General features: G+C 39.9%; 1 protein-coding gene across 11 annotated transcripts in view; it reads right to left on the bottom strand.

Annotated features, from left to right (window-relative positions):
* Positions 1-19,863, bottom strand: part of TANC1 (tetratricopeptide repeat, ankyrin repeat and coiled-coil containing 1) — a 185,063-nt gene that overhangs the window by 20,985 nt on the left and 144,215 nt on the right. For all 11 annotated transcript variants that reach the window (XM_039328411.1, XM_039328414.1, XM_039328409.1 and 8 more), the window contains 6 exons: positions 18,296-18,462; positions 16,539-17,146; positions 12,895-13,003; positions 9,597-9,719; positions 5,509-5,745; positions 3,024-3,209 (listed from right to left, as the gene is read on the bottom strand). In XM_039328411.1, coding sequence (XP_039184345.1) covers positions 3,024-3,209; positions 5,509-5,745; positions 9,597-9,719; positions 12,895-13,003; positions 16,539-17,146; positions 18,296-18,462 — 1,430 coding nt within the window. The remainder of the gene's footprint in view (positions 1-3,023; positions 3,210-5,508; positions 5,746-9,596; positions 9,720-12,894; positions 13,004-16,538; positions 17,147-18,295; positions 18,463-19,863) is intronic.

Here is a 19,863-nt window from a genome sequence, read left to right as displayed (position 1 = left end):
TATATAGACAATCGTGAAGATTTAATAAGGCAGCTACTTCCTCCATCCCCTGGATCAGAGGTTGCCACTTAGAAGGACCAAAGAAAAATGGCTTCTCACTACTCCCTGCTCTGGAGTCGCATCTCTCCAGATGTCTGAATAGTCCTGAAGATCAATGATTTGTGAAGACATAGCTACTTCATCAATCCAAACAGGCAGGGATGCTATTAGTATCTTTCTAGATAAGTAATGCCTCTTTTTAAATGTTTGAATTCTGATGTATGTATTACAGGTGTTTTGTAATGTATGATTTTGGTTTTAATCTTTGATCATTATGCCATGTTTAATGTCTACTCATGGAGGACATCCAGATCCTTTATACATGTACTGCTATCAAACCAGATCTCCCTCCTCCCATACTTATGTGTTTTCTTTTTCTTATCCAGAGGTAGAACTGTACATTTCTCCCAGCTAAATTCCATCTTTTTTCATTTCAACCTACCATCAAAGCCTGAGTAAATCTTTTCTAAAGCATTAGCCACTGAGAGAAGCAGAAAACATAAAGTTAGTTTGTGTGACCTGCAGACTTTATTTGCAACAAACACATGGTAGTGTCTATGCTGGCTTGGGACAGATATTAAGTTGGCAAATCTACGGTTTCTTGGTTTCTCTTCTTTTTAAAGATGGACATTTGCAGTTCTCTGGTGTTCTGGGATTTTGCCGGTCCCCCAGGAGTTCTCAAAGACTATTAAGAGTGGTTCTCCGATTATTTCCACTAGTTCCCTTAGGATTGTAGTATATAATCCATCTGGCCTTGTCTATCCTAACCTGCAGTTTCCCTCCTTTTCTTAGTGGCATAACAAGGACCATGTAAAGTTCCACTTCCTTTTTAAAAGAGGACACATAATAAGAGTTTTGGCTTCTCACCGTCTCCCTTGATCAGTTAACCACTTTCTGCTTGCAATGGACCTACATTTTTTTCTAATGTACCTAAGGAAGCCTTTCTTGTTGCTTTTGGCACCACAAGATTCAGCTGATTCTAAGCTTTAGTCTTTCTGACATACAGTTTTTGCAATCCATAGTTCCAGAGCTTTCTGGAACCACCTTATATTCTTCTTTGATTATATCTCCTTCTCTTCCCTAACACTTTCTTGTATATGTATGTCCCTTTTTCTCCTCAACATTTTAGAAAGTTTTGCATATATCCATGCTGGCCTCTTTACAGATCTTCTACTTTTATAGAAGTTATTTACAACTGTTTCGTCATATCCTGTTTCGTGGTATTTTTTTTTTTATCCTTCCTGGATATTTTTCTCTTTCACGATTTTAAGGCAATGAAACTAATCTCTCCTCCTTCACAATTCATCAAAATCTGTTATTTGTTATTATGGAGGTATTAGTCAGTACTTTTTTCTTCTGGATATTGCAAATTCAAAGATAACATAATCATTTGCCCACAACGCATTCATCACCATTCTTCAACCAATTCCTCCTTCTTGGTTGAGGGTTAGGTTCAGGCTAGCAGATATTCTTGTGCTTTTTAACTAAGTAATGGACAATAATAAAAAAACAGGATTTTTTTGTCACTTCTAATTCTCAGCAGTTATATTCCCAGCAAGAGTCAATTCAAATTCCCTGTTCTCTGACACAGAAAAGCCTCATCCACATAGCCTGCTTGCCCATACGCTCTGTTATAAATTCCCCTGTCTACTCTCAGCAGATGTATCTCTGACTGAAGGGAAAACCTGTGATATTTGGGGTAAGAGGCGACTTCTAAGCTAGAGTCTGGGTGTGATGTGAACCTCAAAGGAATTCCTTGTTGAGAAGTCTCTTGGCTCACAAATGAGAGGACTGATTGCAACAAACCAGTTTAATAAATGCCTGTCTAAGCTTTGTGACCTTTCACAAAACAAAACAAAAAAAAAGCCATTTATGCCCATTAGACAGTGAAAGTTTGTTCCCACAATGTTGTCTTTTTAAAAATGGAATTTTTGGAGCCTGAAGTTTGAATCTTAGGTGCTTCTGATAGGTTAAATAAAAGTTAACAATTAAAAAGCAGGGGAAAAAGTAAAACATTAGTAAAGAATAATCAGCTCCAAGATGAACATGTTAAAGCTGCGAAGATGAAAAACAAACAGAAGGGAGGGTTGCAAATTATTTCAATATGAATTGAATCACAAATGATTATTGCTAATAACTATCTGGATATTCTGTTCCAATTAAACAGAAGTTTTTCACTTTGGATTTTATTTTAAAACCAAAAGGAATCTTATATTTACACAGCAGACCTAATCCTCCTTTACTCCATGCACAGCATAGAGTTCAACACATGTTTTTAAAAGTGGCAATAAAAATATTACCGATGTTAAAGTATGCAAAGATTAATTTCATAAAATTATAGATGCATCAGCTGAGCCTTTGAGCCCAATTTTGCTAATGAAGTAGCTTTAGTTACACACTAAATCATGTTGTCTAGCTAGCTTAAACTAAGCCCAAAATCAAAGGCAAGAGTTTTTTTTTGTTTTTTTTTTAAAGTACCAGTCAAGAGACTCTTTTTGCTATACATGCTAAAAGGGCAAGCATCCAAGTTTGGCAGTGATGCAGGCTGGGTTCAGTGTCAATCCAGTATAAGCAGACCTATTGTATATGCTAACCTTTTTTTTGATTCCCATTTTACACATAGATGTAATAAATATGGTTCTTTATAAGAGGAAAAAGCGTCTCTTTTTTAAATCAATGAACAGATGTAACGAGCAGTTGGAACAACCTTGAGGAACAGGAAGAAGAGCTTTAACCAAAATAATAGATAAAAGAAATCTGAGTCCAGGCCAGAACTGTAGCCTGAGAAGGCATTGCAAACAAGAAGCTCCCCAGTTCTCATGAAGATAAAAAAAAAAAAAGGGGGGGGGAGAACATGTATTCAGACTGGCAAGATTCTGTTGCAATAGCTTTATAATAAAGGTGGCCTCCATGACTTTCCTAATCTGGTCTACCCTGAAGGAATGAGAACAGGCTGTGTGGAAAAACGAGAGAAGACAAGTTACCTGACCATGTCCCATGCTTGAAGAGGCAGTCAGAGCCTGCTGAAGAGCCTGCTTCTTTGACAGACAGCTCTGCTGGTGAGGCGAAGTCTGCCAATCTATGCTGAGCATATATTCAAGAATATCAGAATGTCCTCTTAGAGCACTGTGAACCAAAGCGCACTGTCCCTTTTTGTCCAAGTGATCGATCTATTTTAAAGGGAGAAGAAGATGTATCAAGCAAAATAATAATCAAAATAACTATCAAGCTAATAATCTAGTTAAGAATACATCCCAATGGGAGGAGGATCCCCGAGGCCTTTAGGGATGCGATTTTTGGCATCTCACATATTACAAAATAAACATAGTCTCTGCTCCCTCTAATTTTATCATAAGGAAGGCCATTTTTAAAGAGTTATTAGAAGGCCCAATAACATGTTTCAAACAAAATGATTTTTCTCTTTCCCAAATGATTTCATTATAGCAACTGAATTAGTTATAAATTACTGTAGTAGACTCTAGTTGTTTTTCAGCCATAAAAGACTGGCCAAGGTACATGCAAACAACAAAAGTCCTCTCACACAGGATTTCTTGGCAACCTATCAGTCATCAAACATTACACAGTACCAAAAATTATTTACTAGCCAATGTTTCTTTCGTAGTATCAAAACGTGAAATAGTATGTAGTAGATCAAAGCAATAATAATAAAGAGGTGATATAATTTCTTTACTATATGCCGATACTTTGGAAGCTTGGAGAAAGTAGAAGAAAAAACAGTAACAGCACTATGACACTTATTTGAAGGGAGAGGCAACCTGTTAGTTAGTAATCATTCCTCCTTACTCAAAAGAACCCTGCAGAAATGGAGGGATGAGATCAAAGCTATGGCAAGCTCCAGAACCCATAAAAATAGCACTGAGTGTCATGCTATAAATTTTGGGGCATGTTTGCAATGTCAAAACACATAGAAAAGGGATGGAACTTGTATAGCTATGCTGTTCTTATAAACATGACTCTTCTTGCTCTCCATAGAGGCCACTGGATCAGGCTGATTTTGTAGCATGCATTAAGTACAGGTAATCCCCGAGTTATGAGCATTCACTTAACGTTCATTCAAAGTTACATGACCAGCGCCCCCTAGTGTTTATGAGCAAATCCCAAATTTACAAATATTGCAGCACCACGGCAGTCATTCGCCCTTACGAATGACCACAAAGGCTCTGCAACATTCACGCTATTCCCCCCTCCTTCCCCACAACTGCTTCCCCCTCCCTTCAAGCCTTGTCGGACTCACTTACCTTGCAAAATCTGTCTCCTTTCTGCCGCAATTTCTTTCCCTTTGAGAGAGAGGAGAGTCGGCTTGGGAATGCTTTTCACACCAACAATGGAAGCTCCTGGGTGCCGTAATATCACCCGAGTTCAAACACAAATTCTCTGCAAAAGAGATCACGGCCCACGGAAGCTTCCATTCTGCTGAGGGGGGGGGAGTGTTTGCTTCGTTTGCATGCCTATGGGACAGAGCACAGAACTAGAGTCAGCCAGGTGCAGGAAGCAATGCCGTCCATGGCCAGGGTGCGCTGCTTGCAGGAACGAAGCCTTCAATTGAAAAGGGAGGCATTGTGGGGAGCTTCCATTGTCGGTGTGATTTCCAAGCTGACTCTCCTCTCCCTCAAAGGGAAAGAAGCTGCTGCAGAGAGGAGACGAATTTTGCAATGTGAGTCAGTCCGGCATGGCAGGAAAGGAGGGGTAAGCATGAGGTATCTTAGTGGGTCAGGGAGGCCTTGGGGGCGTGTTCCATCACTAGCCCCCCCCCTTGGCCTTCCCCACCCTGAGATACCTCATGTGCACTTTACAAGCTGCGTGCGTCTTAACGAGCAGGGAGTTTTCTCGTTGAAGGTACGAGATTCACTCCCATGAGTTTTCAAGTTACGAGTGGAATGTACAGGCTCCATTACACTCGTAACTCGAGGACTACCTGTACACGTCAATGTTTCACCTCTCAAATCTCTGGAAGGCACAAGCTTCTTCTAATAATCTTACAGCTCTGACAGCAGATGTTTCAATTTGAGCTCTTCCCCCTTTCATTTCTTTTATCTTCTTCTTGCAAAACATCTACTCTTCCTCAGAGATTCTGCTAATGCTTCCATTTAATTATTTAATTACTTATATTACCATTTTAACCATTTCTTGGTACATATTTCTGAAATAATAAAAATACTTATTACCAAGTCTAAGATACATAAAGAAACGTAGGGCCATATGCAGTTGCGTATTGTGGCTTTTAACTTAATTTTCGCCAAGCAATTTTGCACAAACCTAAGCAGGACATCAGCCCCATGGTTACAGTTTTATTCATAATTTTCACATTTGATTGACAGAAAGCATAGCCTGATGGAGCGTGCTCTGTTTATCAACAACACTGCTACAACTAAAGCACTATGGAGTGGAATATAAGTGCCATTGCTATTGCTACAACTCCAAACATGCAAAGTCTCTTGTGAAATTTACCTTTGCTCCTCTTTTGATAAGAAGTGAAACTATGTGCATATGGCCTGCAGCTGCTGCACAGCAAAGTGAAGTCATCCCATTTTCAGATGCTCCATCAATCAAAGCCCCAAATTCTAGAAGGAGGAGGACCATTTCTTCATGCCCAAGATGAGATTGCACACACAATATTGGGGCATTGTTGAGGACTTCTGTCCTGTAATTTACATTTGCACCACCCAGAATCAGCAGACGACTCACCTAGGTTTTAAAAAATAAATAAATCACCGTCTCATTTTGATATTATTTTTGAAATTTATTTGATTCTGAATGTTAAAACATGAAAATGACTCAGGCCACCTGAAGATCATTCCTTCCTTCCATTAATAAAATACATATTTATACTTTATTAATTTATAGTCTGAGATTAAATAAACATTGAAACATATACAACAATTAAAATGTGTACAGAAAAATGACAGCCCAAACCAATCAAAACTGTAAGAAATTTCAATACGCTAAAGCTACAGATAGAAATTTCACTACTGTCCTTTATATTTTATAAAAATCAGTAACTTAAAAGGAAGGCGTGGATTTCCTTGTTATGAGGAATAAAATATATTAGTTGCTCCTTCTGGTTTTTAAAGATGAAAACATTCTGCATACTTTTCTCTTCCTATGCTTTTCCCAAAAAAACTCCTAAGAGGGACAAGGAAGAATTAGGTAAAATCAAGCGGCAGGATTTTGCATGAGCAAAAGGAATAAGAATGGTTGTGTAAGATGTTTACACAACGGCATATAATCCTACATGTTTGCATTATTATTATATCTATAGGCTGCTGTGCCTTAAATTATTCACTTTACAAGTGCTTTATAAATCAGCGGCCCCCAACCTTTTGGAAACCAGGAACCAGTTCCATGGAGAGAGGTTTTTTCATGGACCGGAGGGGGCATGTATTGCCTGCATCCCATGGATAGGGCTTCGCTTGTTTGTGCATCTCAGCTTCTGGCATGTTGCGGACTGGTGCCAGTCCACGGACGGGGTTGGGAACCCCTCCTCTAGATGTCACTTTATAATCTATAGCAGGGGTATCAAACTCGCAACATCACATGACGTGTCACGACATGTCGTGACTTTTTTTCCATTGCCGGCAATGGGGTGGGTGTGGTTTCGCCATGATGCATCTGGCCCGCGGGCCGGCAGTTTGACACCCCTGATCTATAGCAATCAATCGATGTTTCTTTGTGCCTACACAGCATAAGGTTTAACACAATCTATTCATATTAAAGACAGTCAATTTGGTGTAACCGTTAAGGCATCAAGTTAGAAACCAGGAGAATGAGAGTTCTAGTCCTACCTTGGGCACAAGGCCGACTGGGTGACCTTGGGCACAAGGCCAACTGGGTGACCTTGGGCACGCCACCTGGGCGACCTTGGGCACAAGGCCAACTGGGCGACCTTGGGCACAAGGCCAACTGGACGACCTTGGGCACAAGGCCAACTGGGCGACCTTGGGCACAAGCCCACCTGGGCAACCTTGGGCACAAGGCCACCTGGGTGACCTTGGGCACAAGCCCACCTGGGCGACCTTGGGCACAAGCCCACCTGGGCAACCTTGGGCACAAGGCCACCTGGGCGACCTTGGGCACAAGCCCACCTGGGCGACCTTGGGCACAAGGCCACCTGGGTGACCTTGGGCACAAAGCCAACTGGGTGACCTTGGGCTAGTCACTTTGTCTCAGCCCTAGGAAGGAGGCGAACCACTTCTGAAAAACCTTACCAAAAAAACCTGAGGGACCTGTCCATGCAGTCTCCTAGAATCAGACATGATTGAATGGAAGAAAAAAGGACATATTATAGTATTTTCTTTATAACAGAAGCAGAGAGACCGATGGTCTCTCAATATGTTTTAGTAATATCTTAATGTAATATTTATCTGGGACTGCTACAGTCACAGACTTTAATTTAATTGACTCAGTATGATTTTCCACTTAAACATTGCTCTGGAGTAAGCTAATAAACATTATGGCAATTTACTCAGTATAACTGCTGCCATTATTACCATAAACTTAGAATCCTACAGCTTACGGGTCCTTATTACAAATGCAAGCTGAATTGCAATCAGTTCTATGGATCACTATTCAACAATTACAGTTATAATCCTTAAAATTATAAAGACTACATATACACACATACACACACTTCTAGTCCTCTAATGGTAGTGTATCAGGCCAAATGACACTAATGAGGACATTTGATTTGGTTAATTTAAAGTATGATTACACGCTATGGAATCTGTGTCAGTTGGGACTAACTTCAGCTATTCCAGTGTGGATGACTTTTTGATGTAAATGAAGAATCAGTTTATTCAAGTAATGCACACTCATTCTTAATGCAGAAGCTAGAATTCTATCTACTCTTGCACTGAAATTTCATTTTGAGAGCTGCTTAACAAATATACATGCTAGAGAATTTGGCCACCTTAACCTTGTCTTGCCTTAATATTTGTAGAAGCAATAACTTCATCCAGCTTTCTTCCACTGAAGTTTTTCTCCTGAGATGGGGATTTTTTTTTTCAATTAATTCTGCAAATGCAGATAGCCAAATATCTCTTCTGAACCTGTGTATATTTTTGTAGTGGCACATGCCTTCTTTCATACAACTGGTTGCTTTTTCTGACCTCAACACGCACTGCCCCAGAAAGACCTGGTCTGCAACTTGGACATTCTCCTGGGCTCGCGACTCCTGTTCGAGGAACAGGTGGCAGTCGTGGCTGGGAGAGCCTTTGTACAACTTTGTGTTGTGCATCAGTTGCAGCCTTTCCTGGACCAGGATTCCCTGCACCAGGTCATTCAATCCCTAGTCATCTCTATTGTAACGTGCTCTACGTGGGGCTATCCTTAAAGAGAATTCAGAAGCTACAGCTGGTGCAGAGTGTGGCAGCGCAGGTAGTTTTGGGACCCCCCCAAGAATGGCCCCAATAACATTGTCCCGCGAACTACATTGGTTAGCAGTCTGCTTCCGGGTGCAATTCAAGGTGTTGGTGATTACCTTTAAAGCCCTTCATCGCATGGATCCAGGTCACTTGACAGATCATCTCACTGCATTTGCCAATACCACTCGTGCCGGCAGAGGAGGCATGCCGCGGGTCGTGTCAACCCGATCATTCTGACTGGTGGGGTCCAGGAGGAAGCTCTTCTCTGTTGTTGCTCCTACACTTTGGAACATTCCCCCCCCCCATGTGAGGTTGGCTCCAACCCTTCTATCTTTTCATAAGGGCCTAAAGATGTGGCTTTGTCAGTTGGCTTGGGGCCCCAGTAGGGGGACAGTGCAATGGAGGTGGTTGATTGAATAATAACAGATCCCACCTACCTCCCTCACTCTGCCCCGGCCATCCCCATGTATCTTTGGTTTCTAATGTTTGTTTTTAACTTTTTATATTTTAACTTACCGTGTTTTCCCTTAAAATAAGACCCGGTCTTATTTTTATTTTATTTTTTCCTCCAAAAGAGGCACCAGGTCTTATTTTTGGGGGTGGGGGAGGGGTGTCTTTTCCACTCACCTCTGGCATTGACAGCCCTGCCCAGCTGGCTCACTTCTTCTGCAGCTGAAGGAGCAGCTTCATTCTGCAGCTGAGAATGGAGCTTTGGCCTGCATTTCACAGTTAAAGGCCTTTCTGGAAGGCCACTACAGCTGAGAACCGAGCTATGGTTCGAATCCTTAGCTCAGTTCTCGGCTGCAGTTGCCTTCCGGAAAGGCCTCTGACTGTGAAATGCAGGCCTGGGGACACCACAGAAGAAGTGGGCTGGCGAGGAGAGGCCTGGCTACAAGATAAGTGGGTGTGGGGCACATGGGGCAACTCCACACCCTCACCCCAGCTTGATTTTTAGGTGTGTGCCTTGTTGCAAAACTAGGGCTTATTTGGGGGGTAGGGCTTATATTAGGTCAACCCACAAAAATCAAGGCAAGGCTTATTTTTGAAGTAGGTCTTACTTTCGGGGAAACACAGTATATATAACTCTACACTGCCCAAAATTACCCTATGGTAAGATGGGCAGCCAATAAATGTTATAAATAATAAATAAAATAAAATAAAATTTTATTTTCTTACCTTTACGTTTGGTGTGTAGAGATTTCTCAAAGACGCAAGTGCTGCTGACAAACTATCAGTGCTATAGCCAATCCACAGGGCCTGAAGATGACTGGAAGAAATGCCCATTTTTCTACTGAGCCCCTGCAAGACACAACGAACACTGATGATAATAAAAACTGAAACAACAGAATTGCAGGGAGGAGAAATTACAGAAAGAAGCCTTGAACGCTCCTTGACATTTTTTTTTTTTAAAAGCCCTCATGGACTAAATTCTCACAGTTCAGGGTGGTTATCATAATGGCTTGTCAGGCATAAAAATATACTCAAGTTGCATAATCTTTTAAAGCGCATGTAGCCACTCTGCATCCTAAAGGCCTTAGGATCTGTCCTTGCTGCCTGATCAGGGTTCCTGGTGCCACAGCACGGATAGAGCAACAGGCAGCAGAGCTTTCTCCCTGCCTGAAGGAAAGAAAAGTTTTTCCTTGTCTTTTTTTCTGACCTGCTGTATGAAGAAAATTAAAATATGATGGAGTGGAAACTCTTTTTACTTGCCCAGAAGGGAGATAGACATGTAACTAACATGTTTGCATAGATACAGATGCAGCTCTTGGAACAAAAAAGATTGCCCATCCAATTCAAAGGTCCCTGAATTGTATTGTATCAAAGTGGTCTGTCCACTCCTGAAGAAGCTCACCCTGCATCCAGAAATTTTCCAACTGTTGCCTATTCAGCCATAGTTTCATTCCATACAGCTTCCTCCTTCCGTTATATATTCACGATGAACAGTATTTAGTATTTATTTGTTAGGTATTTGTAGGGGTGCGAGTCTATACATATGTTGTATATAGTATGTTTTAGGTGTGTGTATGTATGTATTTCATCTTGAGAGCGGGCAACTAAATTTTTATTTTTTGTGTGCTATTGTGCCCAGTAAAAAAAAATGACAAAGGTTATCTTATCTTATCTTATCTTATCCTATCCTATCCTATCTTATTGGAACAAATGGTTGAGAGAATGCTATAGGTGTAGCTCTAGCCGTTCCCCCAATTATCTCAACCTTTTTCACCTTCAATTCCAGTCTGGCTTTGGAAAAAAAATAATAATTTGTCTTTCTGTCTATCTAACTATTCAATTTATCTAATCAATGTATATAGCCATCTCTCTCATATATTATGATTCCGGTCAGCTTACAATTAAAATATTAACAAAAATAAATAAATAAATAAAAATAAAGGAACCATACAAACAATACAAGCATTAAAAATAATGAAAACAATGAAAAACCATACAGTATAACTACAGGTAGTCCTCGACTTATAATAGTTCATTTAGTGGCCAAAGTTACAATGGCACTGAAAAAGTGACTTATGACCATTTTTCACACTTATGACTGTTGCAGCATCCCCGTGATCAAAATTCAGATGCTTTTCAACTGACTCATACTTACGACGGTTGCACCGTCTTGGGGTCATGTGATCCCCTTTTGCAACCTTCTGACAAGAAAAGTCAATGGAGAAACCACATTCATTTAGCAACAATGTTACTAACTTAACAATTGCAATGATTCACTGGCAAGAAAGATTCTCAAATGGGGCAAAACCCACTTAACAAATGTTTCACTGAGCAACATAAACTTTGGGCTCAATTGTGGTCTGCCTATACTCTCATCCTGTCAGATAACCGTACAGGAGACAGCAGAGGAAGTTCAATTTTGGGACATTTTGATGCTGCCAATTATGATATCCTCCTAACCCTAACCCTAGTTTGGAGAGATGGGATTCAGAAAGTAGTATCCGAGGAGTAATACCTCTGGCCACTGACAGGTACGGGCATGATTTTGATCCTACTGGCATTTAGCCTCAAGATAAAGCCCTGGAGCTGAGTGTCATCAATAGGAGTTAGTAAAGGCTAGAGATGTTACTGATCTTCAACCAGCATCTCAACTGGATGGGTGGATGAAGGCCAATAAACCAAGACTGAATCTTGACAAGACAGATACTTTGTGGATGGATAGTTCCTAAGTATTGGAACTGGGATGCTCTGCCACATTCAGTGGGTTTAGATTCTCTCAGAAGAACAGACCTCTGATTTGGAAGCATTCCTAGAGCGGTCAAGAATACGGGAGGTCTATGAATAACCAGGAGACCCTGCTGCTAACTTCACTGGGTATTCCAACTATGCTCTTCTTGGACAGGAACAGTCTAACCCAGTGGTTCTCAACCTGTGGGTCGGGACCCCATTAGGGGTCGAACGACCATTTCATGGGGGTCGCCAAACAACGCAGTCAGCCATTTTTTTCCCCCTTTTCCTTAGCTGTGCTACTCCCTTTTATTCTATTGGCTTTTGAAAGCCAATAGAATAGACTCTCTTGCCTCTGCCCTGCTGCCCTCTCTTGTCTCTGCCCTGCTGAGCCCGCCAAAAGTCCCATTCTGCAAACGGTGCTGCACCAGTTGAGTAGTCCTCGACTTACGACCGGTTGAGTAGTCCTCGACTTACCACCGGCTGGGGGTCGCGGCATTAAAAAGGTTGAGAACCACTGGTCTAACTATTAATATTCAGGCAGTGATAAATTCAGATTTATTAGATTATTTCAATGCATTTTTGATAGAATTACCCTTCAAGTTGGTTTCAAAAGGGGAGCTTGGTTAGAATGCAGGTTATTCAGGGGTGTCTGTCTGGGTCAATTTTACACCTCTGTTGAAGAAACTGTCCTGGCTGCCAATTATATGCTGGGATAGGTTCAAAGCTCTGAACAACCTAGGATCAGGAGAGCCAAGGGATTATCTTTGTGGTTATAAGCTGATCCTACTTCTCAGATCACTGGGAGAGGACTTAATATGCATGTACCCAGAAAAACAAGGAACTGCCTTCTGTCGGCAGTCATCCGCTTAGTTAAAAAGGTTTTCTCTCTTTTGCCTCCATTCTCGAATGCAGAAATCACTGAAATTCTCAGAGCACCTGACATTATATCTTAAAATTGCACTTGAAAATCTGTATCTTAAACCAAGCCTCCTCTATTTGAACGTTCAAGTAAGGGCTTTTGTTTCTGTATTTGTTTCCCTTTCTCCTTTTTTTTTTTAAAAAAAAAATTGGGTATTTTGCGTTTCATAAATTGTTTTGGCATGCTTTTGTATACGAAGCAAGTAACAATAATAAAGAACGACTCTTATTATCCACAACAATGTGAAGTCACAGCTGCCTGCACAGTTCTTTCTAAGCACCAAGAATGTTGTAATGTAAGGCATTGTGACAGAAATACCTAAGAAAGAATAAGACGAAAGGCAGATTAAGTGGCAGAATAAAATGTATCTCTTACCTTAAAAATGTGAGCTTTAAGAATGTGATGCCCGAGTTCCATTGTTTGCTGACGGTTAAGTTTTCCTTCCTGACGTGAAAAGAGGAATGCAAGAAGAGCATGCCCGTTCCTAAAGGCAACAACAAAAAGGATGGAGACAAATTTAAACAGGTTCCTAATAAGTCCCCTCAGAATACTGCCATCGACAGATCTGCATTCTCTCTCTTTCCTCTGCCTAAAGTTTAAATATCAAGATATAATAAACTTGAGAAGTAAAGAAAACTACTAGCAGTACAGATAGTCCTTCATTTGTGACCACAATTCAACCTAGAACTTTGGTTGTAAGTTGCTGCGGTTGTAAATCGAGTCACCGTGTGAACAGATGCGATGTTATGATCGTTTTTATAAAGGTCATTAAGTGAGACATTGCAGTCAATAAGCAAATCACATGGTTGTAAGTCCTCATTCAGCTTATCCAATGGGCTTTTTTTTTTGCTGTAAAACAGCGAAAACACTGCAAAACGTGATTGCGTGACCATGGAATCTTGCAAGCAGTCATAAATTCGAGCCAACTGCCCAGGGCCTAAAATGCAACCATGTGGCTGTGGGGTGGGATGGCAGTTGTAACTCTGAGAATTGGTCATAGGTTTTTAGTCTGTCATAACTTCTAATGGTCATTAAACAACCGGTCGTAAGTTAAGGATTGTTTGTACATCGTTCTGAAACAAAACTAGTTCTTTTTAATGAAGAAAATGTATTGTATTTATAATACCAGTACAAATTAAGTACAAATACGCAGGATTACAAAGTTGTGCAAACTGCACGGTCATCTCTCTGCGCAATATTCAAACAGTAAGCGGATATACACATATTTTGTTTTTTACCTGCTCATCATAAAACTATAATAATGTAACTATGTTAATGTCAGTCATCGTTAGATCTTCAAAAAAAAAAAAGATGGCTTCCAAAGGATTTCAATGGATTAATATTTTATGCATGTAAGAGATATAAAAGAAACAAAAAGAAAATCACTTATTTGAGCTCAGCTCTTAGTGACCTCACGGACATATCCATATTATATTCTTCAAATAATACAGAAAGCTTTTTTTTTCCCGAACGTCTCAGTCTAGCCTCAGAATTTTCTCCCAATGAAAGATTAACCAGATTAGTTTTCAAGATCAATCAAAATATATGCTGCCTACATAAAAACAATGCTTCATAATAAATAAGAATTATCAAATAATACAGAATAGTTTTATTTAATTTTATTTAAAATGTATTTATTAACTCTATATGCCGCCCATTTGCAATTCGCAGCAACTCTGAGTAATTATACTCATTACAATAGTAAGGGAAAGCCATGCTTTGGTGACAATGGATACTCTCAGCATTTTCTGAGATGGGTGAGGGCCGCAAAATGGGCGAGGCCACCTCACATACTGTATACAGGTAGTCCTCGACTTACAAAGTTCATTTACTGACTGTTCAAAGTTATAATAGCAGTGAAAAAAGTGACTTATGAATGTTTTTCACACTTACGACCTTTGCAGCATTCCCCCATGGTCAAGTAATAAAAATTTCAGATGCTTGGCATATTTATGAGGGTCGCAGTGTCCTGGGGTCATTTGATCAACTTTTGCGACCTTCTGATAAGCAAAGTCAATGGGGAAGCCAGGTTCACTTATAACTATCACGTTAACTAACTTAACAATGATTCACATAACAACTGTGACAAGAAAAGTCATAAAATGGAGCAAAACGTATATTTTGTTCCTCAAAATAGGAGGAAATCATATCTTCAGGTTTGGGGAATCATCAGAGAGGTTTCCTGGGCCACAAAAAGATAACTCTGGGTTGACTGCAGACTTGGGGCTGCAAGTTGCCCACTCTTGACTAGCACAATCTGCCTTTCACAAGGTTATTGTGATAAATGCTTTTTTGTTCTGAACTGAAAGACACCTCGAAGAAAATTTGTTGTTGTTAGTTGCGAAGTTGTGTCCAACTCCTCATGACCCCATGGACAACGTTTCTCCAAGCCTTCCTGTCCTCTACCATCTTCTGGAGTCCATTTAAATTCACACCTACTGCTTCAGTGACTTCATCCAGCCACTTCATTCTCTGTCATCCTGTTCTTCTCTTGCCCTCAATCTTTCCCAGCATTAGGCTCTTCTCCAGTGAGTCCTTCCTTCTCATTAGGTGGCCAAAGTACTTGAGTTTCAACTTCAGGATCTGGCCTTCTAAAGAGCAGTCAGGGTTGATCTCCTCTAGGACTGACTGATTTGATCTCCTTGCAGTCCAGGGGACTCGCAGGAGTCTTCTCAAGCACCATAGTTCAAAGGCCTCAATTCTTTGGCGCTCAGCCTTTCTTATGGTCTAACTTTCACAACCATACATTGCAACTGGGAAAACCATGGCCTTACTATACACATACTTTAGTGGTATTTAAAGGTTTTCACACATGCAATTGAACTTTCACTATTTTTATTTTGAACAATAATCTCCCCCCAAAATCACATCACATTGTTTTTAACATATGCCTGGGTTTCAGCCATAGCTTACTGTAATTTTTGTGGCATGAAAACTCATCCAAAGACCTGCTAGAGCCTCAGTCAGTGTTATGTTTGTGTACTTAAGAAAGCCTCAAAGGATAGCCAAGCTGAGCACTAAATGCTCGGAGCTAGGAAAGAGAATTGTTAGGAATGCAGCAGCGTCGGGACTAGCAAGCAAATGATACATCTGCTTAGCAAAATAGACCTGATGAAATATTATTTCTCCAGGAGCCAACATGCTCATTCCTTCTCCAGGAGCCAACATGCTCATTCCTTCTCCTTCATTAAATTTTGAACTGCTTCTAAATTTAGAGCACCAAGCAGCATGGGCCCATAAATCTCAGAGAGTTGAACTTTTTTTCCCCAAATGATATGAATGTCAATGTAGACATCAATAATAATTTCATTGCAGAGCGTACCCAAATTTATTTACGGGATTCAGAAATAACAAATGGGATGGAAAAATACTTATCAATGCCCCAAATTCAAAAAGTTAATAAATTCCTCCAATGGGTTCCCTCCTTCCATATTATTCTAGATCAGTGTTTCCCAAACTTGACAATTTTAAGACATGTGGACTTCAACTCCCAGAATTCCACAGCCAGCAACGCTGGCTGTGGAATTCTGGGAGTTGAAGTCCTCATGCCTTAAAATTGTCAAGTTTGGGAAACACTGTTCTAGATGATGGGCAACTATATACATGTTTGGAATGAATAAAATAAAATAAAAATTCTGTCTGTCGAAGGGTCTTTAATCTCTGCAAAGACGGAGAAAGTCTTGCCTGGAAAGATTTTGGTAAAGGATTTTCAATGCTGGGCAGTCAGACTAACTAGCATTACAGCAGATGAGAACATCATCCTTCCTGTTACTAAGGTTTAAAGTGCAGAATCTAATAATTCATCCTTAATGATTGTAGGACACTCTACTTTTGGTTATGTACACTTCTGAGTTTTTATTTTTCAATTTCATGTATCCTTTAACTAACCTAAAGTGTAAAATATCATGGCTCATAGAGCTTTTTTATTTCTTAGAAAACACGTAGCTAGTGTCATTTTCTCTCTTACAGACTGTAATATAAGAATTATCAACAATTATTAGTTATCTACTATATTTTACCTTGGTTCACACAAAAAGTCAGTGCTTTCACCGTCTGCTCTCCAAACAAGCCATTCCCTGAAGGAAGGATGGCAGAACATCCGTGTCTTGTCACGCCTTTTTATCAGAAAGCCTGAAAGAGCCTCCATCCTCTGCGAGAACTCTTCCCACTCCTGTTCACCCTGTATCTGGCCAGCACTAATTGCTTGGAAGATCTGGTCATCTGTCATTGGGTGAAGGGATGCTAGAGCCACATTCAGCACCGGCAGGGCTCTTTCGAAGGCCGAATTTGTCATGAATTTCATGTTGCACTGAAGCAAATAAAGCTCAGAAAGAGATACTGGAACTACTTTGTAACTTGCACTTTTAATCACCAGGTGACCCTTCTGGAAGAGATCTAATGTCAATTTCAAATAGAGATAAGATCCCATGCTCCTCAAGATCAAGTGGTTGCTCACTTTCCCAATAGTCGCCGCATCAACTTTTCCATTGAGGGAAATATTGTTTACTATATCCTGGCTGGCATTGATCCTGTACTGAATATATGCATTTAAATCAGACTGTACTTCTTTGTTGTCTGAAAAATCATCCAAGGAGATTGTGAAGAAAGGATGTGAGCTGGTTATTTCCTGCATTAGAGAAGGAAGAAGAAATAAGTACTTTACAGCACTTGTCAAACTTCATTATTATAGCTATTGATTTTAAAACCATGCTAAATTAAACCTGGTGAAAGTTGTTTGAGTGAGAATCAGAAAGAAGGTTTAGCACTAGTGTAACTCTTTGGTCTAACAATACCTTTAGTCATTTCCTATATTCACATAGAAATTAAATATTCAAACATATCAGGAACAAAACAAACCCAGATTTCTTATATACATGAAACAAATTAATGCATTTATTCTAGTCTGCACCAATGGTTTTATATTACAAAAAAGCATTCAAAATATTTTATTTGCACTCGAAAATGGTAAACTTTGATACAGGTCAAGTTTAATGACTTAACAGTGGCTGACCCTGACTCTGTTCTTGTGACCAAACAAGAGTTTCTTAAAGCTAAAGGCCCAATTTACAATAACAAGGAGATATACAAAACAATGAGACATCTTATGTTCATGAAAAAGCTTCCTCCCTTTATGCTTTAATAGGGAACAATTATTTGATGTTCTGACATACTGTTCTGATAGCCTTCCTGATTAGCCTCCTACCGTGGTCAAGACTGGATAGTGAATCCTGCTCTAAACTGATCCCTATAGCATTCTTCAATTCAGAGATTTAGAGTCTAGATCTTGAAATCGGATTATATTGGAGAAAAGGAATTTAAAAAATAAAACTTTGAAACCACAGATGTTTCATAACGAAAGAGAAAGTGGGAAGAACAACAGAAATTCTAGCAAAAGGACCTGTGTGAGACTTGCATCAGGTCACTGCAGCTGTTTCAGAATGCTACACCACTCTCAGCTGCCATGTTTTAGATTTTGCTAAGCATCATTGTGAGTCAAACTGATCCACAGTGGCATTGGTGTGGAGCAACATTTAACTACACAATGAAAATGCTTGAATACAAATATTACAAACCCACAACAAATACACTATGACCTTTTGTACAAGCCTCCACGGTGTATAAACTATGATGATGGCCATTCCTAGGTATGTGTGATTTGTAACAGCAGAAACTCTCACAAGAATTCAGATTAGTCCTTCCAAGTAAAATTTTCTGTTCTGAGAGTACAATGTTATTAACAGAGCAAAAACTACACCACCATTTGCTTAAATATTACCTGAAAGTTTGTTCTTACGGTCACGATCAGTTTTAGCCATGATGGAAATTTAGAAATAATATTTGTGATGAATGAAGAAACTGTATCCCCATAATCAGGTTTATGAAATTCAGCTTCATTTAAACCATCTACCAAAATGATGCATTCTTCTTCTGAAATTTTCTGTTCTGAAGGACACGATTGTGAAAAAGCAAAAGAGGTAAGAACATTTATTAATATATTGCAGCAATGTGATTTCTGATTAGAAAAACAAGTATTCGTGTCCCTTAATTTTCATATATGGAATACAGGATGAAACAAATAATAAAAGGCTATTTCCTCTTGACACACATAGGCCTACGAATTTAAATATAAAAAGTGCATTTTAACTATTTTCTAAGAAACCTACAGTGAAGATTCCTTTACTAAAAAATGGCATAGCTAAATGTTATTTTACTGTCTATAAAGGGGACTTCTTTCTAGTAAATCAGATCAATCTGTTCAAATGTTTGCCATGAATCTACCATTGTGAAGTTAAAAAAGTTACCCACAAAAGTTATTCTATCTTAATAAGGTAGATAGTTAATAAACTAGATCTTTTTTTTAAAAAATAAGTATTTTAATTTTAAAAGGAAAAACTAATATCCTACTCTGCCAATTTCCCAGAAACGTGCTCATACTTTTGAATAGTTTTTTTAAAAGAAAAAAAGTCCTTTGTATGTTAATAGAAATACTAAAATAGTTCACTCAAGCAAAATGTTACATTTGGCAATAGTACTAATTTAAAAACAGACAACAGATTCCAAGATATTTATTTATAAGAAGGCAACATGCTTTAATGTGCTTTCATCCCTGGAAAAAGTACCTCCTACTTGCCCAAATATTTATAGCGTGTCTAGTTTATGTTATTTCTTATGCAGCAGTATAATCTATCAACATATTACAAAAATTCTCAAGGTGTGATATCTTTGTTTTTGTTCTATTTGTAAACGTTACAGGTAATCCCCGAGTTACGAGCATTCACTTAATGCTCAAAGTTACATGATGAGCGCCCCCTAGTACTTACAAGCAAATCTCGAAGTTATGAATATTACCACGGCAGTCGTTCGCCCTTACGAGTGACTGCAGTGACTCTGCAACATTCACTCTGGTTATTCCTTCCTTCCCCACCCCCTCCCCAGGTCTCCCTAGGCACCAGGCCTTCAATGCTCACCCTATGAAGATCAAGATCCCCTGCTTTCTTGGCTGCTCCAGGCCTTTGGTGCATTCATAGAGAATGAAGGCCTAAAGTAACACAAGATCATGTGAGATCAGTGGGGCGAGATCTCACGCTACTGATCTTGCGTGATCTCATGGTACTTTAGGTCTCTGTTCTTTGCAACAGAGAACGGAACTGAAGCTAGGGGACACTTCCTCGTTCCTACGGATCTGGGCTTCAGAGGCATTTTCCAGGCCTGGGGGGTGTCCTGCAGAAGTATTTGCCGCCCTCAGATCCAGGTGGCAGCAGCCTGGGAAAGGCCTCTGGAGCCTGGATCGGGCTGCGGGGGGTGCGGAAGTGTCCCCCGGCTTCAGATCCGGGCGGCAGCAAG

This window comes from Crotalus tigris, unplaced genomic scaffold, assembly GCF_016545835.1.
Source record: "Crotalus tigris isolate CLP2741 ecotype Arizona unplaced genomic scaffold, ASM1654583v1 scf7180000024376.1991246, whole genome shotgun sequence".
Classification (NCBI taxonomy): domain Eukaryota; kingdom Metazoa; phylum Chordata; class Lepidosauria; order Squamata; family Viperidae; genus Crotalus; species Crotalus tigris.
Note: the sequence above shows the minus strand (reverse complement) of the source record. Positions and strands in the feature narration are given on the sequence as shown.